General features: G+C 37.5%; 1 protein-coding gene across 3 annotated transcripts in view; it reads right to left on the reverse strand.

Annotated features, from left to right (window-relative positions):
• atp6v0a1a (ATPase H+ transporting V0 subunit a1a) overlaps window positions 1–25,660 on the reverse strand; it is a 37,265-nt gene extending 11,605 nt beyond the window's left edge. For 2 of the 3 annotated variants that reach the window (XM_081384882.1, XM_081384881.1), the window contains exons 1-10: window positions 25,584–25,660; window positions 22,530–22,686; window positions 18,361–18,439; window positions 18,102–18,199; window positions 16,625–16,753; window positions 13,868–13,950; window positions 11,941–12,067; window positions 11,696–11,778; window positions 10,900–10,993; window positions 2,878–3,090 (exon numbers count right to left, since the gene is read on the reverse strand). In XM_081384882.1, the coding sequence (XP_081241008.1) occupies window positions 2,878–3,090; window positions 10,900–10,993; window positions 11,696–11,778; window positions 11,941–12,067; window positions 13,868–13,950; window positions 16,625–16,753; window positions 18,102–18,199; window positions 18,361–18,439; window positions 22,530–22,646 (1,023 nt within the window). In that variant the 5' untranslated portion in view covers window positions 22,647–22,686; window positions 25,584–25,660. Of the gene's footprint in view, window positions 1–2,877; window positions 3,091–10,899; window positions 10,994–11,695; window positions 11,779–11,940; window positions 12,068–13,867; window positions 13,951–15,928; window positions 16,019–16,624; window positions 16,754–18,101; window positions 18,200–18,360; window positions 18,440–22,529; window positions 22,687–25,583 lie in introns of all 3 variants that reach the window. The other variant, XM_081384883.1, reaches the window with a different exon arrangement.
• Window positions 25,661–25,888: the final 228 nt, after the last annotated feature.

Here is a 25,888-nt window from a genome sequence, read left to right on the forward strand (position 1 = left end):
ATAAATCTTGCATCTCAGATTCTGTTACTTAATAACAGGCTGGGGAATACATTCAACTGGAAAACAGGGTAACTGCAAGTTTAAAATACTCACAACATGTTTTATTCAATATATAGATATATATTAAAATTAGTTTATACTAATATATCAATACATTCGAGGTCAATCGATATTGGGGTTTGCTGATATGATAATATGCTTAAAGAAAATAAATAAACAGATTATTGTGCTGATATAAGTAAAATCTATATAAGGAATGATTTAAATAATATAAAATAAGTGTTTTCTTCCTGTTACAGGGTGGCTCAGAAAGCCATGTAATAATAAAAAAAAAAAATGAATAAAAAGGACTATCGCTTCAATATGTCCTGCAACAATGTTCTATTTTAACAGGATGTCAACAATAACCCATTAAGCCATATCATGGGGTCTATAATATATCCATAAACTACAACAGTAATAAGACTACTGTATATTATTGCTCAAATTAGTCTAAATACGTCTTTCATATTACTTACAGAGCTCTTAAAGTATAGTATATAATTATAGTATAGAGTTCAAACGACAATGACACGGGTCAATTGTAACAATTACGATGCAGATTTGAGATCAGATATCAAAATAAAATGACACTGAATGTTTTCCTACAATAAAGGGAATTCAATTATTTTATCAGGCCCCTGTATCAGTGATGTGCTTATTACAGAGAAATTTAAATGTAATGAATTATATCGAGGTAAAGTTATGCTGCAATTTGATTTGGTGGATTCAGTTATACTGGGTTAGGATAAGATGAAGAATAAGATGCCAACCTCCTCTGGCTCAAGATTTCAGGATGTTTATAAAAAATAGGTGTGTAGCCCTGGCCCATTGTTGAGGTTGACCTCACTTAATATGCATAAACTTTTTTTTTGGCCATTCATGTACACGACAACGCGATGCCTGAAAACGCAAACTTTTGAAAAACAGGTTTCAAAGTGCAAGTTTTTGAATATTATTATTATTATTATTATTATATCTAAAAAGAAATAGCAACTGAATTTAGGCTAATAGTTTGGGCTCTGTTGTTAACCTTTAATATTATAGTAATGTGCAAGTAAGGGCTACCTATATAGTTTAAAATAGGGGTGCACGATATATCGGCCGCCGATATAATATCGGCCGATATGGTCATTTTTTTTACACATCGGTATCGGTCCGATGTCAAAATAGGGCCGATGTGAACAGGCCGATATTTGACGTGTGAAGTTGAAGTTACTGATGCTGACTCCTGATCTTAGCAGTAGTGAACGCCCTGAGAGAAATACACATTTCATACAGATGACATAAGCAGAGAACAGTCTGTTTTCTTTTGTTTTGAATTGTTATGTTTAAAAATAGATGTTTCAAGCTTTCTATATAGGCTATGTCTCAGGTCTGTGAGGCAGGTTGGTTTCGGTTCATTTGAGACGCGCTTCAATTCACGCGCCGTCGCCTCAATGTCCTGATTAAATATTTTCTAATATTTACTTCGTTTATTTTTGATGAAACATTGATCAAAATTAAGATACAATTAATACAAAACGAAATTAAATTTAAAGACAGGCTTTGTGCTTTCTGTTTGAGGTCTCTGTGAAAGTTTTAAAGCGGTCTTTTAGTGCGCTTTCAGACGTGCGTAACAGAGAACTTTCCCGTCAGTAACATTGTTAACGCAGTCCAGTGCGACTTATGTTTTTTCCCTCTTCATGACACATTTTTGATTGATCGTTTTTTGACTCGTAGATATTTGAATATATTGTTTGATATTTGATACCTGTTCGAATTTGATTTTTCTCAAAAGTGACAGCACGTGTGATTTGTGGATTACTGATAAGCGCGAGTGGAGAAACAGGCGTTTATTTATTCATTCTCAGTGTTGAGAAACGTAGCCTTCATGTGTTACGTTATTGTGTTAATAATAACTAAAGTAGCCTACCTAATTATGTTACATTTTTATTTTGTATGAAAACTAGCGCGTTCGTTAGCCTACTTATGGATTAAAATGTAGGCGTTGTATCAGTGCTGCGCGAGCTCTCCCTCACAAACGGACGCGCGCACACAGAGAGAGAAGATAATTGTAAAATGAAAAATTGACGGGCTAAGTTTAAATTTTGTTCTTGCTTGTTTTTTTTTCTATCAAAATGTCAAAGCATTTTGTATTATCCATCCGTGTTTTTAAAATTCGTTAAATGACGGACGTTTTACTGTTAACACAGCCCATATGTCGTATTCGTCTTATAGCCAACTTGTTATTATTTTTTAGAATAAGTGATTCGTTGTGCTATTATTGGACTCCTGTCTATTCATTGTCAACTGTTTTCTATAAATATGTTTGTATTGGCTAACATTTATTCAGCTAATGCGTGTTCTGTTTAAAATGTGCAATGTTCAAAGGCAAAGACAGCAGGTCAGAAATAGAAGCCCTTTTCCCTGTGGTATTTAGTATCATATTTGGATATTGGAATAATAAATTAAGAAGCCTATCTTAATTGTACACAATATTCCTGTTTTTTTTCTCTCCTGTTTTCTAAGGGTTTCTTAATTTTAGACAAGTTGACCAGCACACATTAGGCTATATGCAATGCAATATAATGCATGTGTGTCGTATGTGTGACATATTTTGCATACAGGTAAAGGTGCCCAATATCAGTCATTTCTAAAGTAAAAAAAAAAAGTGTTTTGGAAAATAGCTCTTTATTTGATAATCATTAAAATTTGTATTCTATACAGAGATATCGACATCGGTAAATATCGGTATCGGCCATAACAGCAATATTAATATCGGTTATCGGTATCGGCCACAATTTTCACATCGGTGCATCCCTAGTTTAAAACAAATGTGTGCGTGTGTGTCCTCACCGTGCCCCGACGGAGCGCAAACTGAATGGAGTCTAGATCTGACACAGGGCACCAGATCTCAGCGATCAGACACTTCTGAGTGACATCGATGTTGCAGAGGTTCAGAGTGTGATAAATGGCTTTCATCTTCCGGACCTTGATGAACCAGACTCGGACAGTCTTGGCAGCCGCCTGTAAAACACGCTGCCTGTGATCCTCCGTCTGATTCAGCACCTACAACACAAAGCACACAGGGAGAGGAGGGGTCAAAACAGGAAATGTGAGATCACTGGACAGAGTTGATATGGTCACAATTAGAGCTGAAAGCAGGGCTGGACTGGGACGAAAAAAAAAAAAAAAAAAAAATCGGCCCTGGCATTTTGGCCCAGACTGGCCCACTATATGATCATAAACACCACCCATCTTTGCACGCCCTTAAAGGGACACTTCACCCATTTGCATTAAGCTTTGCATTGTTAGAAACCCAGTCATACTATTGAATGGTCGTGCAACAATCTCACATTTTCCCCTGAGACGGGAGAAATCTGTTATTTACCTCTTACACTTCCTCCTACAATGACGCAAAAATCGTCATTTTGCGTCATTGTAGGAGGAAGTGTTAGAGGAGGGGATTTCTGTTAAGACTACAGACACTAGTTTCTCATCTTTCCCAGGGTGGGGCGCGCTCAAGCTACAGACCTATTACAGATCAGTGGGTGGGACTTTACTCTCTGAAACTGAAAGCAATATCCTCCATCTTGTTTGAAGCTAAGCTAACAGGCGCTGTGGAGACAGATGTACAGTTATGACAATAGCGGAGGAGAGTGCTCAATATGATATAGAAGAAGAGGATTTCGGAAGTCTGATGCTTGAATCAGGTGTTTGTGGCTACCTTTACAAGCCGCATTATAGCGAAGAGCAGCCGAGGCAGAAGACCTGCCTGCCGCGGACGAGGAGCCCGGACTGGCTCGAGTTAGGGCGGACTGGTGGCGCCGGTGATCTCACTATGCAGCTACGAACCGCTACGAACACAGAGATAGAGTCCGTCTGCGGCAAAGAATTTCAACGATGACAATTTCTCCTGGACGAAATCTCTGAATCAGACGAGGACACGGTCGTTTGTGTTGAGAACTATCCTAGTTTCGCACCGCATATGTTCTGACTGAACATCCAGGTACCATGCAATAATTCACCTTTTCGAAAGAAATACAAACGAGGAGTAATGCACTATATGAGTTCGCCAACTAACTAGACATTTTGTGTGAATGTGAAATGAATTTCAAGCTCTGGTAGTAGCTAGCCTTGTAGACGGAAGAGTGATTTCTCTTATAGGCAGATATGCGCTTTCTGGATTAGTGGGAGTGGCTTGCGGAGCTGTGCAATGTGGTGCATTGTGGGAGTTGTTGTCTTTCATACAAATGCGTTCTGAAGTTATTTTTTGTCTTTTCTCAGTCACGAAGGCACCAAATTCAAAAATTATTTTACATTTCGACTACATATATGACCCACTTTAAATAAAAAACAATGTTCAAATGGGTGAAATGACCCTTTAAATATATGCATACTCCTATTCCTTAAAACCACTAATGCCATGTAATGAGTGAGTATAGGAACGAGTGAGAGTTAACAGATTGGCTGCATTGGCATAGCAATACCAGTGTTTCTCACAGGATTTTTGGTAAAACTGTGGTGGGTGACCTCGGTCCTTCTAGGGGGGGTTGGGGGCCGTAAGAAAATTTTGTGCATTTTAATGTTAAATTCATCAGTCTGGTGCACTTTGAGAGTTCAAAATTAAAAGCTCCGACCCATATTCAGTATGCAAATTAAACAAAGAAAAATTCAAACCTCTTTTAGTTACAGTGTCTATTTACATTACACCTACTACATAATAATAGTTATAACATTAATCCAATGACAGTAATAGCCATATTTTGCAAAACAAATGCACTAAAAAAATAAAGGAAACTTTCATAATTAGTTTTGTACCAATTTCTATACTTGAAAGAGATAAGCACATGATCTTTTATTTTGACGCAAACTGCATCAAGCTTTTATTTTGGCGGAAAACATGGTTTACAAACGCCTCTCATTAAACTTCTAGTGAATTGCGGTAATCGTCAACTATGCAGATGTGGAAATAATCTGTAACTGGGTTATGGGTTCCTACACTCATGACATAGCCTAAGTGTTTTGAAAGTAGTTCTGCTTACCGCAGGCTCTACACTTTCTCATCTCTCTCCTGATCCTCCTCACTATCATCATCTGCCACAGGAGCTGATGAAGGGCAGAAAACATATATTTTGACACATAAAGTGTCTGCTTTAAGGGCCTGTTTCTATTGTTTCATGCTATTTCTCTGCACATCCCTTGCGTTTCTTCTCCATCTCGCTGACTATTTTGACAGATACACACTGACACTGCTGCACGCTCGCTCACTCATTTAAAGTTGTGATTGGGCCAGCCCAGTGTCATTCAAGAAAAGAACCAATGGGCCGCTGATCTACATGTTTCATGGGCCGGTCTGTCAGAAAAAAATAAAAACACGCTGACTTTTTTTGACCAATGCATTACACCGGCACAAACCCAGCGCCGCCACTTAAGCAAAACAAAACAAAACGAATGGGCCGCCGATGTACAAATTGTATGGGCCGTTACATTTTTTTTTTTTTATTATAATAAAAATTATGTATGAGTATGAGATGTATTGGCCCAAAAAGCACGTCGGCCCACCGGGATAATGCCCGATATGCCCGATGGCCAGTCCAGCCCTGGCTGAAAGAGCAGTGGTTGGGTTGAAACCTGAATCTCGGCAGATTGCTGTCGAGTGTCTGACTTTGCATGTCACTCTTTCAAACATCTGATGCAGTGTTTCCCATTAATTGCCTAGACTCTTGCGGCCCAGCATAGTCTAATCTGTGCCACCAGTTTCATAATGAATTAAAAATACTTTTAAACTTCTCATAAGACATAAAAGTTTCTAACGTTGTTTTGCACCATTGCAAAGTATCTGTCAAACGAACTAAAATCAAAAGCGCGATATGACTTTATCAAATCGCAAAAGACTGCAATTAAATTTAGTGAGTATATAGCCTATTTGTGCTGTATTTCAAAGCGATGATCCAATGTTTTCCACGTCTCAGTAAAATCCATCTCTGCATGTGCTGTGAGTTTAGCTTGCATTTGGGAATGTAGTGGGCACCATTTAAAGGGTAAGTTCGGTATTTTACACTTAAAGCCCTGTTTACAGATCGTTTCTGATGAAATAGAACGGTTAAGATTAAAATTTGGACACATGCTCCGGTCCCGAGAATTTTAGGTTTATTTCGCTTTCCCCCCACCCCCACAATGGTTGTCTAGGTGCACTGGAACATTCCTTCCTAAAACACATTAAACTTTCGTTTACAAAGACGTGAAACTGACCGAGTGGTCAGGGGTGTTCACTGATATGCTCACTCAAAAATTGCTGAAAATGATGCATTCCAACAGGTGTTTTACCATTCGTTTTAAAACTGTGGACCTATTTTTCCAAACGCGTCACACCCGTATATTCTTCCGTTGAGAGCTTGAATAATACACACTCCAGCCCAGTTGGTGGCGATAATGCACCTTTGCCAATTGCAAGCAAACCGCTGGCATTTCATTGAATACACAGAAGAAGCAGAAGAAGAAGCGGCGGAGTAATACCGTACCTCACACAGTCTTTCAATACAAGTCAATGGAGTTGGACAAAAACTACGATAAAACCTGTTGAAAAGCATCTATTGCAGCGATTTTTGTATGAGCATATCAGTGAACACCCCTGACCACTCGGTGAGTTTCACGTCTTTGTAAACGAAAGTTTAATGTGTTTTAGGAAGGAATGTTCCAGTGCACCTAGACAACCATTGTGGGGGTGGGGGGGAAAGCGAAATAAACCTAAAATTCTCGGGACAGGAGCATGTGTCCAAATTTTAATCTTAACCGTTCTATTTCATCAGAAACGATCTGTAAACAGGGCTTTAAGTGTAAAATACCGAACTTACCCTTTAAGCATTATATATTTATGCATTATGCTGCACAGGTGCAGTTTATATTTCACGATGTATTTTGTCAAAAGAATTTCACATAAGTTCATAAGAAAAGTTAAGTTTTGTTTTCTAGAAAGACTATTTATAATAGGTATTAGGTGGATAAATGCATATTGATCAAAGCGATGTGAATGGGAAAGCAATAATGCTAGAAAAAAGGCCAACCGATTCAACATATATCATCTACAAAACATCAATGTTGTCAAAAATTGTCTTTTAGAAGGATCCCAGAATAATCTGCTTCACTAAACTGAAATGTCTTATTTAAAGAGACAAGTTCTTCATTGGCCATGATGGAGTCACAAAAGAACACCAGCCTGAAGTATATGATTCACAAATACAAAAAAAGTATGCATATCAAAAACCCAAATTGGGCTTGGGTGCAGGACAACAAAATAGCAAATAAATGAACAAATAAAAATAATGTCAACACACTGAAATTGTAGTTCCAAACAATATATTTGCCAAACAGTGCAACGTTTTGACCAATCAGGTCTTCATTAGGCACATAAAGCAATAAAGAGAAATGATTAGACACACAAACAGTCATGTGATCAAAATGTGTAAATAAATGTAAAAACGTTATTTACATTACTACTGTATTTTGATGTAGTGTGTTCCATTAGGCAATCAAAAGTTCTACACACACGTGCTGTCTTCATGCCCACTTTGGCCAAATACAGGAAATATGTTAGTGGTCCAGTGCAAAGAACGCAAGTGTGGGGATTCTCACGTTCTGTCTGTCAAACTGTTTTCACGCTCATGAGCTTGTGACCATAAGAGTTATTTTTTTGCCAATCGAACATCAGACCTCAAGCTGTATTTATTGTTGCATTGAACAAGAAAAACACGAACAAGTAATTAACCAATGCCACCTCACTAGTAACAAGTGTTATTCACAGCTATTGCAAGAATAGGGGCTTAAGTTTAGTTATTTGTCCATACAGAAAGTATACAAGCCGCTCCTTTTTGCTGTTGTATGAACAGACACACCTGCTGGTAAAGATGTTTATGAATCCCAAACCCTGGTTGTCTGAATATAGCCTATGTATCTTCTATTTAGGTAAAAAGAATTTCACAATCATTCAGGAGTGGCCAAGGAAGTGAGCCAGCATCTGGTTGTCATGTTAGACGGATAGATTGGCAACATTAATGTCCAAATGCACATTCTCGCTCACTTGGGTGGGACATACGCAGTCGCTCACTGTGAAATCAGACACACTCACTCACACTAGAATAACCCACATGCCCACCCACGCTGGAAACATGCAGGCTCACCCACTCTGACAAATAAGATAAACTCGCCCACTCTGGGATTTATGTAATCCTCAATAATGTGTCCAGAAGACCTTCTGTCTTTCTTAAAAAGTAACAAACACAAACAAGGCATGTGCATCAAACCAAAGGAAACCAAATTCTCTCCAAAGCTGGGAGAAGAGCACAGGGACATTAACGACACACACAAGCATAGTGAGCATTCTCTCTCACCTCCGGGACAAACAGGCCCGCTAATAGCTCGAAGTGAGTCAGTGACATGGAACTCGAGTGTGCGCTTTGTCCCGGCCCTGTCAGCACTCTTGTGCTTGGATGTGTTCCTTCATTTCTTTTGAAAAGTCAGAGAGCAAACAGATATGTATCTAGGTTTTCAGGGGGTGTGGGATGAGAGTGAATCAGTGAATAAGTGTGGCAAACATGAAGAACAAACTCCCTCAGTATGTGGGTATGCACAGACAGTAACGCTCACTATGAGACAGCCGCTGCGAAAGGCACCTCACAGTTGTGACGCGATGCCAGCTTAAGTTTTTGACCCAAATCTGATTTTTGTTGATCGATTTCTATGTTGTCACATTTTGTTGTCACACTGAAAAACCTCAGTGGCCCAAAATCTTACTTCACATAGCTGTCTATCAGGTTAGAGGCCATATTAAATTTAACACAGATGAAAACGAGGCTGTGGGGGATGGACTTGCACTGTTTAAAGTCATGTAATTTTCACCATTTTATGTAGTTTTGTCTATTGAAAGATGTTTTTCGTCAGCTGAACAACTGGAATGTTGTCAAACAACAGTACAATCCACTGAGCGCACTACTTGTATTTCTCACAGCCTCGCTTTCATTCCTGACAAAATTAAATATGGCTCTACCCTGTTACGGTCTATTAAAGACCAAATTATGATTGGCTGTGATTTTTTGTTTAACGCAGTATATCGCTTTCAGCAAGTGTTGAAAAATGACATGTTGCTAGAAACTTGTATGTGCCACCGTGCAGACATTTAAAAAAAAAAAAAAAAACGAACGTGAGAAGTAGGCAGCGGTGATAAACTGCCTTGCCATGTGCTGATGGTCCAAACTGTGTGGGCATCTGTGGGGGCAGGAAGGTATGGGTACTATGTAAATGTGCGAGGACACACTCACCCAAAGTTTTCCTTCCCAAATAAGGCAGAGATTTGAGAGATTCTCTCAAAGACCCAGAGCTGTAACACCATCCAGCAGTCCCCCATTAAACCTAGTAGTAGCCTCTAATGACTCACTGAGGGAGATTCCCTCTGCCGTACGGATCGACAGAAAGCGTGTACGCGCTGATGCAGCCAGTGGATATTTCTGTCAAAATAACCTGTGCTTAATTGTAAATCTGTTAGTTTAAACTCAACTCAAGATAATGAATAAATAAACAGAGCAGGAAATTGAAGAAAAAGAGTTTTGAGACTAAAAAGAGTTGAGTCTAATTCATATGTTATTCAGAGATGCACAGACCTCCAGGGGGCGCCACAGTATATTAGGGAAGGCAAGAAGAATGATCAATTCAGCAGTAAAAAAAATAAAAAGTAAAAAAAAAAAATAAAGATTTATATATATATATATATATATATATATATATATATATATATATATATATATATATATATATATATATATATATATATATATATATATATATATATAATCTAATTGAAATGGCAACAAAACTAGAATAGTACTATTGAAGTTGCTGTGTATAAAAGCACCGTCAAATGCATAAATGTAATATAAATGAAATGGTCAGATAGCAGTGTTCTGCTGTATTTTAGTGAAATTTGTAAAAAAAAGAAAAGACATTAATGTTTTACTTGTAACAAAATCTGCCCTTCTCTAATCTAACCTGTGTTTCTGGGCACACTCTTATCTCATGTAATTCCATTACGCCACTCAGCTGCAGTTTATGAAGCAAATTACATCAGTTGATGTACTGTCAAATTATATTCAGTCATATCATATCACTTAAAAACCAACATGCATTCATGAGTTTACTGGCTCTGGAAACATGTTTGAATCTTTAAGGCTCTTTCCCTCTGTAAACAGCTGTGTTTTGTTTCACAAGCTCATTTTATAATCCCTGACTTAACCTCTGATCAGAGTGAGGATTTCAGGGACAAAAGGAAATCGTAATAACAAATTTATTGATGTAGCTACCATCATAAAATCATATGTTTTAATGAGGCCCAAGATCAGGTTAGGGTTTCCACTCAAGATGAAAAAGATTAGAGACACGCACTGATACGAGGACATAGAGACGTTGGTCAGACCACAAACAGTTGGTCTTGCCATTGTGTTGGTGCTTATATTCATTACTATAGCAAACCGACAAAGATACAATGGTTATTGACAATACTGTCTGAAAGAGCAGATCAGATTTCATCATTTGCAAAATGACAGTGCCAACAAGTCAGTCCGGCAAGTAAACTAAATCAGAATGTGGGCAGAGTGAACAAAGGAACAATTCTAACAGCACTAGACCAGGTCTGGACTCATAAGAACCCTGATCAGTCTTTCACCTCATACAATAAAAAATTAACTTTAGAAAAAAAGACTCGGCCAACATCCACTTATTTTATTTTTAGAGAATGTGTGTGTGCATGTGCGTGTGCGTGTGCGTGTGCGTGTGTGTGTGTGTGTGTGTGTGTGTGTGTGTGTGTGTGTGTGTGTCCTCACATCTTACCATCTGTAAATCGTCAATTCGAGAGTTGACTCCGGCTGCCATTTCTCTCCTCTCTTGTGGGGTCTCGGGACAGGGGTAAAGAGATGCCCGAAACCTAACATAAATATATTAGTAAAAGACTGCATTTGATCTTTATTGTGATTGTGCAGAGTACACAAAAACACAAAAATACAAGTAAATAACACAATGCAATATGTATGAACATGCAATATTTAGATATTATGAATTTGTCAAATATTTGTCCCAAGTTTGGATTCATTAAGATTGTTTTGATCAAAAGGGGCAATAACAAATGATAATGTTGCAAAAGATTTCTATTTCAAATATATGTTGTTCTTTTGAACTTTATATTTATTAAAGAATCCTGAATAAGCAAAACAACTGTTGAGCACCAAATCATCACATTAGAATGATTTCTGAAGGGTCATGTGACTGAAGACTGATAATGTAATGATGTATGTAATGATGCTGAAAATTCAGCTTTACCATCACAGGAAAAATGTACTTTTTCAAAATATACTAAAACAGAAAACATAATAATATTTCACAATATTACCATTTTTACTGTGTTTTTGATCAAATAAATGCAGCCTTGGTGAACATAAGAGACTTCTACCACAAACAATAATAATGAAAGAAAAATCTTATTAACCCCAAACTTGAAAAGTATTATAAGGAACAAGTCTGCAAAATCTGAGAACAACCTCATGTTTTTAAAATCTCATGTAAATACATTTTCCCTTCTGTTTCGGTCACTATATTGTGTGACTTCTTATTGGCAGTGATGCTCTCGTACCCTTCACAAATCTTCTTGACTCTGTTCTTCAGCTGGTCTCCCTGGAAAAAAATGATGAACACCGACTTGTGCACATGGTCTCCCTAAAAAAAAAGAGGGGGGAAAAAAAGGAAGTTGCTATTAAATATGCAGTTTATTTAACTAATAATCCAAAATGGAAAACTATATAGACAGGAGATTAAATTTTTTAGCTTGCAAAGTTATCTAAAAGCTATTTATTTTTCTGTCTCACAGGACAAACTTACTGTGGCGGGGTCCTCAAGTGGGTCCTCGATGTCTGCCTGCCGCAGGAAGACATTTCCACGGCAAACTCTCCACAGCATCCTCTCGAAGGTGGGAATCCTCTCTCTGCCAATCACCCCTGCAACAAACCTGCAACCAGTGTCAAACATGAGTGAATTATATCATTATCCTCCAACAGCAGATATCTGGATAATGAAACTGATATTCAAAACAACAAACATTTGCTGTACTTCAGAAGGTTTAATATTAATCCTTATTTAGAAAATATGTTATTTTTAATGAAATTTGGGTGGGTTGCACCAATAACAATTAATCTTAAATCTGGATTAAATCTTTAATCTTAAATCTGGAGTTTTATCTTATAATACTGCAACACCAAACTTCTTGTTACATATGTATAATGTATAATCAATTACATTTAAACTAACATTTTGATCTTATAGCCCATTTTATTTTTACAGTAACCCTAGGTTAACTTCAATTATGTTTTTCCATTACTTTCCATTACTTTCGTTTCATGCTGATTTTAAACTCTCCTCATGGTGCTTTCCTTTCATTCAGTGCTCGGAATGGAAAAAATATGTTTTATGTTATGTATTAAAAGCATGCTAGGATTATTGATCACAGATCAATGACAAACTCGCTGGCACTGGCAGCAGTTGCATAAGAATGGGTGTTAAATCCCTCTTTATTACTTCAATCTCACTAGCCTAAATCTATTAAAAAACAACCTCCCCCATTGTATTGAAATTTTTACAGCTCAATCCAGAACAATACGACCATATGATTGATTACCATTTCCATATGATATGACTACCATTTAAACATTTGATGCATTTATTATCCATACACCCTTAAACCTGTTCTGTATTCTTCTAGAGCTATGGCAAAGAAAAAAATAAGCAGGCAAATCAGAAAAATCACAAAATGCACAAACCCCATTAACGTCCATGTTTCAACCAAGCATATGCACGCATACACTGCCTGCCAAAAATAAAATTTAATTCAGATTTAAATAGCAAATACTTGAGAGTCTATAACTTGATCATTATTGCTGTGATTATGATGTTTCTAGCATGTTGTAATATTGGCAACCACTCTTACAACCCTAATTAATGAAGGGCGTAGCTTTTCATTTCTTAAACAACCATGTAGGAAGACACATCATGGTCATATTCCAGGATCACAATGTCAAGATTCATCAATGTCAAGATTGACTCTTGCACTGTCAAAAATGTATGCACCTCTTGTTGTGCAAATTGATGCACAACATTTATTTCCATCAAGAGCTGCATCAATTTTTGGTCACGATCTTGTATTGACAGTGCAAGAGTCGAGCACTCTGTAAAGTCTCATCCAGCACATCCCAAAGACTTTCAATGAATTTAAGGTCTGGATTCAGAGATGCCAATTCATGTGTGAAAATTATTCTTCATGCTCCCTCCCAACCATTCTTTAAAGAAGTTTGAGCCTGATGAATCTTGACATTGTCATTCTGGAATATGGCCATGATGTGGCCATGTTCCAACATGAATAATTAAGAAATGAAAAGCTACACCCTCCATCAATTAGGATTAGAAGAACTGTTGCCAAACATATTACATGCTAGAAACATTATAATCACAGCAATACTGATCAAGTCATAGACTCTTAAGTATTTGCCTATTTAAATCCGAACAGTGACTTTTTTTGGCCAGGCAGTGTATATAAACTTAATTTTTTATAGAGTTCAAGCAGTAACTGTGAGCTGTAATCTTTAAGGGATGCCGTTTACGAGGTAAAATGATGTGGAAATACACCGAAAGCAATTCAGAAGAATATATATGTCTGTATTATCTAGAACTGCGTATGAAACATTCATGTTTCAGCTGTCCATTTAAAATAGCTCAATAAGACTGAGAGACCAAAATCAGTGGGTCTCATACTCACCCAAGCCTGAGTGGAGCGACACGTCCGACATCTTTCGGATCCAGTAGATTTGACGACTCTTCCAAAAGAGAAGGATCTTCCATCTAACAAAAAGAGAAAACAACAATTCATTAAGTTATTCATCTCTTTCTATAAAAATGATTGAATTCTAGTGTTGTTTTACACCGTGTCCTAACCAGACGCGATGCGATAAGATTCCAGCGACAAATAATTTGTCTGTCCACACTAGACGCATCAAAATCAATCAAAACTCACAGCCAATCAGAACAGCATGTGGGTGGAGTCTCGTGGCAAGTGCACAGCACCAGAGAGTAATCTCTTGATGGCACTCGCAAGAAAATGGATGAGTAGGCTACATAATCAAATTCAAAAATATTACACCATTTAAACATTATTAAAAATACATAAGCTACTGAGTTACTAAAACAATCTTTGTCAAAGAATACACTTGTTTGTTCACAGTTTGAATGTTCTTGTTTCCATTTGTTTAATTTCAAGATTCTTATCCATTGTTGCTTTTACAGCTACAAAGCTGGGAGCACTAAATGATATTCAAAGTCACATTGCATGCTTTTAACATTAAATAAAGCACATAAACAGTACCTGAGATTATCATTGCCACACTTTGTGTTAGTTGTTCCAGCAGCGACGTGGCAGAAAAATAGAAACCGTCTCTAAAATAGAATCGTTGCGTGACGTTGTCGCGGCTGGTTAGGACAAAAACTCTGATTAACATGGAAAAGATACCTTTTATCGCGCGTCGCGGCGTGTAGTTAGGACATGGTGTTAGGAAATTGTTTTCCAATAAAGGTTGTAGTTAACTTAATATTGTTAGATGCTGAAATTACATTAATAGTTAGAGTACTTCTTTCATATTATAAATAAAGAACAAATTTCTGTGACCTTATGTCATCGTAATTCTTCAATGGAATAACCAGTAAAAAGATTTATTTCACAGCCAATCTTTATTATTTAATAAGGCCGGTGACACACTGGATGCGTGGCGTAAGCGTCTCAGCTGCGTGGCGTGTCTGTTTTTATTTCAGCTCCCATGTTAACAGGTTAGAGCTTGCACACTGTCTGCGTGACACGCGCGTCTCAGGCGCGGCCCGAGCCGCGCGGAAAACGCGTGCATGCTAGAAATAGAACCGACGCCTATTTTTCACGCGACACGCAAGCGTCTTGGAAGCGTTTCCAGGCAAAATTGAATAGGAAAAGATGTTTATATGACATTTTGACACGAATACATATTAATAAATGGCAATTGGATGTTTGAAAGTGTCTAGGGTTTGACATAAATGCAAATATAAATGCAATTTAAAAAAATATTATCGATTTTCAAATACTCCACCTGTCAATAAATATTCTATAGTCTATATTGCCGTCAACACTGCCGACGTTGTCTTTGCTGCTATATATTTATGTTTAACATGAAGTATAGGCCTTCAACAACTCTCTCCCCATGTGTCAAATATATCACCAATATGTTACCTAGCAGCAGCAGCGCCGCGTCAGACACGCTTCTGGTGTGCAAAAACATGGAAAACGCGACGCAACCGCCACGCAGCTGACACGCAACAGAAACGCCACGCATCCAGTGTGTCACCGGCCTAATACTCATTCAGCCGATGCACTTATTACAGGGATAACCAGAGGTGATGTGCCTATCTCACGGACAAAGGGATGGTAGCACATGAATTAGTCCATTTTAGGGTTTGAAACTGCTATTTTATTTGAGATGTTTAACCCCTGAGCCACACCATCCTCACACCACCCACCACCAGTCTCTGTGAGCACCCAACAAGCTTGTGTAAGAGTAAAGTGAATGATTAAAAGACAACTTAACTGCATACTCTCAAATGATCTTTTACAACTCGTAAAACAAATATATCACAATAACATGTTAAAGTTCAGATCAGTGTTCAGGAAGCAGAGAAATGTATGATCAAAAATTTCTGAAAGGCTGAAAGATAGAAAAGAAACACCCTGGTAGGAGCTAATTATCACGGGCACAAAAGGCTGTTTTTTACATTTTCAGTTTGTGAATAGGGAGTCGAACACCTTGCAGAACTGGTCTTGGGAAGGGCAGTTTGACATCATCATCATCATCGGCTGAGATGTGGCCAGGAATTCAGAGAATGGCCTTTCAATCTGTCAGACATGCATCTGCCTTTGTCAGCCTCGAACATTATCACAGACATATGGAAAAACATGTTTTGGTTCCTCTGTTTGTGTTATTGTACTTCTTCATTTGACTATTGAATGGTGGCCATTTTACACGGTAAAGGGGAACACTAAGTTCCCGATTCATTTTAAATGGAAAAGAAGTGGAACACGGTAGAACAAAAGCTGTCCAGGATAACGGCACCGCAGCAAACTTGAGCATAAAAAAGATTCTTATAACCAACTGCTAGCAATGCCATCTAGTATTTAGCTTTTATGTGGTCAAAGAACAACATGGAGGATAAGTTTATGACAGTCTTTTATGGCTTTATTAGCCATTAATTGCATGAAACAGGACAAAATATTACAGTAATCTTCTCATTGAGCTGCAGCATATTTCTGCTCGAGCTGAAGCAGTAACAGAATCATTGTGGTTGCACTGAGACGTTTCACACAGCCTGTGTGCAAGACGCCTGTGCACAAGATAGTCTGCAAGATCACAAGCAAAGCTCACATACACCGTGTAAAATGCCTCTAAAACCACAGGAAACTCTAAAGGCTAAAAGGTTTAGTAAGAGATGAGATATTGCTGACCTCATCAAAGAACTGCTGAGTTCGTCTGAGGATGTGCTTGAGCTCAGTTAGCTCCAGGAAGTTCTTCTTCAGAGCTTCTTGGTTGGTGTTGATCTCCTTCAGCTCATTCTCCAGCTTTTCAAAGGTGGCCTACAAAAGGACAGAAATGACTTGGCGCACTCAAAACTGTTTACAGCTGTCAAATTCACACATATAAGCTCTACTGTTCCAGAACCTATTTAATTAGCTAATACGCACAAAAATAATAAATTGTGTGTGTGTGTGTATACACATTTTTTAAATGTTTTTGAATGAAGTATCTTATGCTCGCCAAGGCTGTATTTATTTTATCTTAAATACACTAAAAATATTGTGAAATATTATTACAATGTAAAATAACTGTGTGCTATTGTAATATATTTTAAAATGTAATTTATCTCTGTGATGGCAAAACTAAATTTTCAGAGGTTATAACTCCAGGCTTCAGTGTCAAGTGACTCTTTATAAATCATTCTAATATGCTGATTTGCTGCTCAAGAAACATTTCTTATTATTTTTTCAGGATGATTTGATGAATAAAAAGTTCAAAAGAACAGCATTTTTATATAATTAATTTAGATTTAAACACTTTTCAACGTAATTTTTTATAATTTTATCAAAACTTGTCAGTATTGAATGAAACATAAGACTGTTTGTAATCAACATTTCTCTCTTTCCATCCAGCATCTCTGATTTGTTTTTTAGCACTGTGTTTATCACAATGCATTAAGTGATTTGTCATCTCAGTGAAGGATACATGCAATACTGACTTAGAATTTGTCTAAAATAAGGTCTCTTAAGCCGGGTGCACACTGTGCGATTTATTATCATCCTTTACGATTGTTGCTTGTCAGACTTCACGAACAAGATCCTCGCTGTAAGCCATGTCACACTGTAAGATCTCAGTTGTCATTGATGTCAGACTGTACGAAAGTCAAGACACATGAAAAACGGACGCACGCAGGAAAACCTGTCCGGAGTTTTACATCATCAATCAATGACACGTTCAGTGACTGTGAGCTGCATTACACCCGGGATTGAAATGATGACTACAAAGAAATCTCTAACGTTAATTTTGGTCATGGCTAGTCTTGAAAAACGAAGACAATTTGACGGTCGTCGTCGTATAAGTCACACTGCAGGACTCTGAGTCAAATCTTCTGACACTGCCAGAATTTCGTCGGAGGTAAACTTTGATCGTAACCGTCATTAATCGGCTGTCGGTGAACATGTCAAACTAACGATCAAATACTTCAGATTTTAGCCTAGGATCAGAGGAATCTTTTAGGATTTGCAAAATTTGTCTCAGACTGCACAGTGTGCATCCGGCTTTAGGAGGCAGCATAATTACCTTTTGGACCAACCTTCACATAATTCCTTAATAAACTGCCACTTTAGTTAGCCATTTTATTTATGGGTTCTGATTATTTCTACTCAGTTTTTTGTTTTGTTTTTTTACCTCCAAGTCAATCATGTCTCGTGGAAAAGGGACCTCTGGGTTCTCCCCTGTGTCTACAACAGGTATGTTAGCCTTTTTGATTTCCTTCTCAACAAATCCTTGAAAAGAAAAAAACAACTGATATAAAGCAGAGAAAACATAGCCAGAAAAAAATATGTTCTTGAACTTGTTCTTCCACTAAATTTAATCAGAACACAGGATGCTGTGACAGCAATGACTTCAAGCTCATTATGTCAGCAATGCTGACTCAATAACTTACTTAGTTTGCGGTCCATCTCCTCACAGCGACGGACTTCATTCACAAACTTCCTCTGGAAAACGTTCACATCTGGGTTTAACTGTAATTCAAAAGAGAGGAAAAGTAATTTACCTATTAATACACAACTACCATACTCTCAAAGACAACAATAAAGGAAGCCACATTCACTGCTAGGAGTGTAGGGAAAAATAGCAAAGAAGTCAGATTCACACTGGAAAAATGAATACACATGAAAAAAAGACAACACTGTTGTCTTTATAGAGGTCTTAATAACTAGAAGGATGAGTGAGAAGTTCTGAGAACTCTTAGGCCACTTTGAGCATAGTTTCACAGTCACTTCCCTTATGATGTCATAACGTCTGTGTATCCGTTTGCCACTTAAATCTTCTAAGATTTCTGAGTGTCTCTGTGTTAAAGAACAGCACTGTTTTGCCTGATACACACACGACACTCACTGGGTTTTCAGCGTCTGCCGTCCTAATATATGAGGACATAAACACATGAACTTCATCTCCAGAGTTGCTTTGAGAATCACAAGCTTTTCACTGTTTCATTTGAGAAAAACTACCGTCAAATACATAGTTATAAAATTTCAGTTTAACTTCAAGAAATTATGACAGAAATATATATATATATATATATTCTATATAACTGTATACTAAAATGTACTTCTCAAAGTAATAATAATAATATTATTATTATTTCTAAGGAATATCGCACAAACTAGATATGTTTTAAATGGTTTAAATGTATACAGTTCTGTTGTACAGCATCTTATTTGACAAAAAAATTCAATATTTTGTTGTAAATTAATTGTTAGGCCTATATTTTCATTTGATTACAATTTAAAAGCGTGATTACATTTTAAAGTTTATATCAATTTGTATTTAATCATAAAACACAGAATCCACAAAAACTAAAATTGAAAACAGAATTTAGGGGAAAATAACATGGATTTCACAGGACCCTATATTAAAAGGTTGCTACTCAGTAGAGTTTAACTGTGAACACATTTCCTTCTCAACAAATATGTGGAAAGCATTTCCTTTACCAATAATATGAATGATGTAAATGATCCGTATGGACCAAGCCTCACGGTTCGGTACGCATGTGATTTGTGGATTAATTGCAAAGTTTAACCATCATAGAGCGAAAGTTTATCATTTGCATGTGTTTTGTCTTGCCAATTTAGTACTCGTGGACTGTTATGCACTGTGCACACACACCCGAAGCACGCACACACAGAGAGGTGGGATTTTGATTTGTGAACAGCGAATTGATCCCTGACCCCTTCCCCCTTTTCTTGCTGATCTGAAAAATTATCTGATCGGTGACTCAAAAAACGTAATTTGATCCGAACCATGAGTTTTGTGATCTGCTGAACCACTACTAGGCCGACACTCTACTGTATCTTGCTTATTACTTGCTATGAATTTCTTAAAGGAACACACCACCGTTTTTTGAAATAGGGCTTATTCACAAGCGCCCAAGTAGCAGTGCTTCGCCTGTGCTTCACCCCAATATAGTCCCAAGTCAATATCTGCCTAGGAAATCGCCTAGTCTTAATCTGCATTGCTATTTGTACTCGTTGTGAATATGCAGGCCACAAGAAGTAATTCGTTTTATTTTTTTATTTTTTTTATCACTTTTACTCATGACATGCTAGCTGGCAACAAAGGATTCCATTCATTATGCTAAGCTAAGCTAGCGCCGACCCTGTCAAACTAAAACAATACATGCACTGAGACAAAAATGCGTTTGCCCACCTATCTAAATGTAGGAAAGACGGTGAATAAGCCATATTTCAAAAAACGGTGAAGTGTTCCTTTAAATAACCAAATTTCAACAAAAGGGCAGATCCCTTGAGCGCAATGAAGACACTTAAGCGACGCTCGATCAATAATTTTTCCAATATAAGATTCGATTTCCTTTGATTCTTCCGTCCTCTTTTTTTTTTTTTTGCTGAGACATGAGGAAAGGAAGCGAGGAAATGAGGACTCACAAATCTGAAATGAGTGGCATCCACTGTCAGCAATGCTGCAGGCCCAATAACATTCAGGAAGGAATTACAACGACATCATGCATGTCTGGTCCTGAAGCATTTCCAGAAGTAGAATTTTTATAAAACAGAATTGTCAAACAAAATGAGCAAGCTCTTTGAGTCTAGCTAAAACAGAACAAATATGACATATGCAAAAAAAATAAAAAAATCGATGTAGTTCCATTACTGGATGTTTGAATAAGGCAAAAACTTTTCTCAAAGGAGAATGTTTACCTGAAGTCACTAATGCAGATGTCTAGCATTGTCTTGTAGATACTGAGCTTGTCTAAACAAGAAAGGCGATGAAAGCATATAGTTTAGATGCTTATTTCCTCAGCGGAACATTCAGTAATATTTAATCGCACCCATTACTATTAATGAAGTTAACACTGCAAGCGAGTAACTTTTGCAGCTTCATTCATTAAAATTGCAGCGATCTAACTTTTAGAGCCTGTAAAGAAATACTCTGACTTAACAAGCCAACTAGACTCTACTGTACCTATCACTCTAACACTTAGTTGACAAAATTTAGTTCCACCAATAAAGATAAAAGGGGCTTTCAAACCAGAGGATCGTTTTCATAGTTCCTATAACTTTCAAGGAGATGGGAATGATTTTAGTTATAGGAATGCCTTATTGGAGGACTAAATTAGTAAATTACCTACTTCAGCACAATAGGAACTACCAGTGATGTAAGAGTAAGTTGATTGGCTGAAACTAAGCCATAGGAAACACAGACACCCGCCATTTTTAAAAAGCCGCGTAAACACACAGTTTACATATACTTACTCCATGAAAATGAAAAACAGCGATAGATGGCATACCTGTCACCTCTGTCTGTGGCATTGTGGTATTTTCTCAGCCTCGATGATATGTAGCACTGCCCTCCTTTTTGCTATTTAAATCGCATAACTTATATGTCTACAATTCCATCTACTGCAACCAGGAACGACTGCAACCAGGAAAATGGCCCTAAAAGAAAATGTTGTTCTTTCCTGTACAACGACATAACTTGCTGCTTCACTACCATAGTACGATGCATTGTTGAATAAATCAACTAGTCACGACTATTTCCCGAAACCATACTGTTGCAAAGTGATCGTTCAACCACGTTGGTTAATGATGTCACACAGGTGTTTGAGTAATAACTTCTTTTAATTAATCTGTTTGAGATCTAATTAATGCTAGATGTTTTGCTATGAATTGCGGACATGGCATCTGAGGACTAATTCTCACTTTTCTCAGTTATTTTGCTTTATTTACAGATTCAATCATAGGCTCATTCTTACGTACTAGAGCACGTTCGCACTCTAAAAAAAACGGTGCTTTAAATCTCTTGACAAACTAAAAGACGCAAATGACATTTGTATGTATTCTAAGATTATACTGAATGTCAGCTTGCTTATTTTGCTCAAGATAAGGATTTATGAAGATCACTTCGTTCCAACCACACAACTTTGCGATGCTGTTTGCGAATGTTCGGCCGGAAGCTAGTTATAAAGTTTTGAATATGGATATTTTTTCTTATACAAACACATCGCTTTGCTTTAGAAGGCCTTTATTAACCCCCCGGATCCATGTGGAGCACTTTTATGATGGATAGATGCACTTTTATGGACTTCAAAACAGAAACGGCCAATAAAGCTTGGAAGAGACGGGACATTTTTTAATATAACTCCGATTGTATTGGTCCGAAAGAAGAATGTCATATACACCTAGGATGACTTGAGGGTGAGTAAATCATGGACTAGTTTTCATTTTTGGATGAACTATCCCTTTAAGGAGTTGCAGTTATCATTGAGTCTATTTAGTATAGTAATTTCATGTTTTTTTTTTTTCATTTTCGTCATGTGAGTTTCTACTACAAAGCTATTGCGTTTGTGGCACTACAATTGTCCTACTGCTTCTCTCTTAAATCAAAACACATGAAATTTCCTTAGTTCAGGCATCCTGGGAGCATTCAGCCACCAAATGACATTTTACACACAATGTAATTCTGACATTTGTTGACAATGATGTCAGTGTTACTGCTATGAGTCACTATGAATGAAGCACCTTCTACTGTTGTTTGACAATGAACCGGAAATGTTCCAGGAACACATATAAATATGAAATGGTCTATACTTACATCTCTAAACTGCACCATTCCAACCTCTCCCAGCTCACTGACACAGCAGTAGGCGGACTCAGACTGGAGGAAGAGCTGGGCCAGGGTCATCTCCTCACTGCGGAACAACTCCCCCATAATGCACTGCTCTCTACTCAATGCACTTAGGGGAGAATATCTGGGAAGGAAAAGGAGAAAAATTTTTGAATAAAAAATATAAAGACAAAAATGAAAAGAAAAGAGTAAACGTTGGAGAACATTTTTTGTTTTACAGCAGACAATTGGTTAAGCCACATTTGCTGTGCAAATGCAGAATATTTTACTTTGACCAAGAGGAAGGAAGACCGGCCCTTAAAACGAGATGGTCCTCACTGCAGAGCATAAAATCCGGGGGGAGGAGTCGGATAAAATCCAACTCCTCCCACCTTACATACCTAAACCTACCAATCTCCACCCCCTGATCCCTAAACCCACCCCTAAACCTACCCATCTCCACCCCTTATATAAGATCCGACTCCTCCCCTCGGATCTTGTGTACTGCATTGAGGTGCTACTGCTTAAAACAGTACATTAGCATTTTTAACCTCAGTTGCCCCACTATACACAAACAATTCTGATGTCTTTACTGATTTTGTGCAAATTTTGTTATGCTTCCAGACATGTGAGATGATGATGCCACAGCTAAATGCTCTTGTCAAGGAGAGCTAAACTTCATTGGATATGGCATATGGTTTACAAAGTCAACAAAATCATGTGAATGTTCTGTTTTCAAGGCTTTAATATGGTCATCCGACAGTTCTGCTCTTTAAATATAATTCAACTAAAAAACAAATAAATATAATATCATTATGCATGGCAAAACCCTACTCCAAGCAGTTTAAAGGTAAAACTTCTGCCTCATTTCATAACACCAAAAGCACAATTTTCAATATAGACTATGTATATAAAAAAAAAAAAAAAAAAAAAAAAAAAAAAAAAACATCTTCAACTAACGATTAATGAGAAACAATAATAAAAAAAGCTTTCACAATGAATCTTGTGCCCAGAGGACACGCAAGGAATGTTATGCTTCAGTGGCGCTACACCATTCTCGTGGCATGTGATGCTCGAAACAGCTGTGGGAATAAGCACATGCCATCTCAGAGGAATGAAGAAAACACACAAGAGCATTCAGCGATTACACAGAATAACCTCATGAACTTAACTTTCCCTGGACCTACAGCTACAACTGCATGGAATGTGCTCTCCTAGGGCAAATCCTTATCTTCTCAATGTAATGCATCTGGTTCTCTCAAAGGAGTGAACTGTAAATTGTAGCCCATTCTTCAAAGCAGTCCTTCACTTTGTGTAAGAGAAGTTTACGATTCATTAAGAACGATTGTACGATGGACTCCACTCACAGGGAGCGGATTAAGGATTAAGCTGCACCATGTGACTCTCCGTACTAAACATTACCAGCACAGAGGCACTTTGTGGCATGCTAAGACACAAATAAAATCGATAGAGCACAAAAAGCCATGTAGGCTAATGGTTCTGTTAGGCCCATTTTGACAACTTTTACGTGCTCCAAATGGCACAAAAGCAGCCTTGATTTCATGGGTAATTCCACACGTGCTGAATAATGCAACACTTCGGGGAATTATCAAGATGCAGATACTCTTTCAGCTGTCTCTGTGTATCCTTCTCTTTTTTCCATTCTCCTGCACAACTACATACAGCTATCCCAGCATCATCGGGTATCAGTGCAGAGGACCAAAGCAGAGACTTTGAAAAATAGATCCTTCAATGAGACTGCATATTAATAATGTGAACACCTGTGAAAGGGCGCCTAATCAGGTTTAATCTGAGTAATTTGTACTGCTATAATCTGACTAACTAAATCAACGGTTCTATTCTAAAATAGAATAGAACAGAATGGAACAGAATAGAATTAGAATAGAATAGAAGTCTATATGGCCTCATGAAACTATGAAGTCATGAAACTGCTGAAGGTACAGTCGTCCAACAAGTCCTTTATTTTTTATAGCTCTTTATACAATAGAAATAAAGTTACATAGCAGCTTCACAGTAATAAACAGGAAAGTAACCAAATGAAAGGTGCAAACTTCCTTCATTCAAAGCAACTGTAGCAAGATAACAGTGTCATTACTCAGCACAATTCAGTTTAACGTTGAACCATATCAGCACAATACTGTACCATACAACAGGGGTTTTCAATATTTTAGATGCCTCGGACCCCCAAATACGATTATCCACGTTGAAGGGACCCCATCCTAAGACTTAAAAAGACTATTAAGTTACATTCTTACGGGGGTTTTTTTTCTGTTAGATGTAATATTTAAATAATAATAATAATAATAATAATAATAATCTTTCAATAAAATGTTATGTTGTTAATTATATTATTGCCTATTTAACGTTATTAGGTTTAATATTTTATTATATATTTATTTTCACATCGGTTTTACGGTTTTCCCCTACACAATAGAATGAGATGACATTTATACATAGAGATTATATTAGCAGTATATTAGCTGCTTTGCTAAATGATGAGCGATCAAAAAAAATTGTACAGTTGTTTTTAGACTTATACTATACTAACTTACTTAGTCACCCAGCGGAAATGACTTGCAATGTAACGCAAAAACGCCTATTTTCTGTCAGAAGGAGTAAACACAGACACCGGCTTATTAACTAGCCTGACAGAGGACATTAGTGTAGCGTTGGCTGTCAACCCAAGCTTACGCGTCAACAAGTAACGTTAGTGGAGCAAAGTGCCACTTTATTCACTTCAGTGGTATGCAATGAAAGATGGCAGGGGTCTCTTGTAAAGTTCCAACTTAAACATTAAAACACCTAAGCAGCCATATTAAAGAGTTAAAGCGCTAATGCTAATGATCCTCGACAGGTTGTTGCCTCAGAGAACATAAACACTCAGCAACGTAACGTTAGGCTATCCCAAAAAACTGAAAGAAGACACGCTAACGTATTCTGTTCTAAATTCAACTCACCGGGCGTTTCAAACCAGCTAATACGTTAGAATAAAGTTATTTTAGTAAGAACAATGTAACTTACTGAGTTTAAACGGTTGAACTTGGAGTGCTGTGGCAGTCTCTGAATCCTCTGCGTCGTGAGCATCAGCTGACCAGAACGAGGCAGAGCGAACATGACGTCATGAACAGCCCAGTCCTGCTCACGTGACCGAGATTACCTGGGCAGAGGAGAAGAGGGGAGGTTCCGAGGACAGTGAAGGTGGTGGACATTGGGGTGGGGTATCTGTTTGTGAGCTGGTGCTTTCTTTCCGTTTTTATTTCTTTACTTGGCATATTTCTTATTATTGTGTCGATAAATATTTCCCAGCAGCACTGTTGAATTGTAAA

Source organism: Scardinius erythrophthalmus, assembly GCF_964197995.2.
Source record: "Scardinius erythrophthalmus genome assembly, chromosome: 1".
NCBI classification, from domain to species: domain Eukaryota; kingdom Metazoa; phylum Chordata; class Actinopteri; order Cypriniformes; family Leuciscidae; genus Scardinius; species Scardinius erythrophthalmus.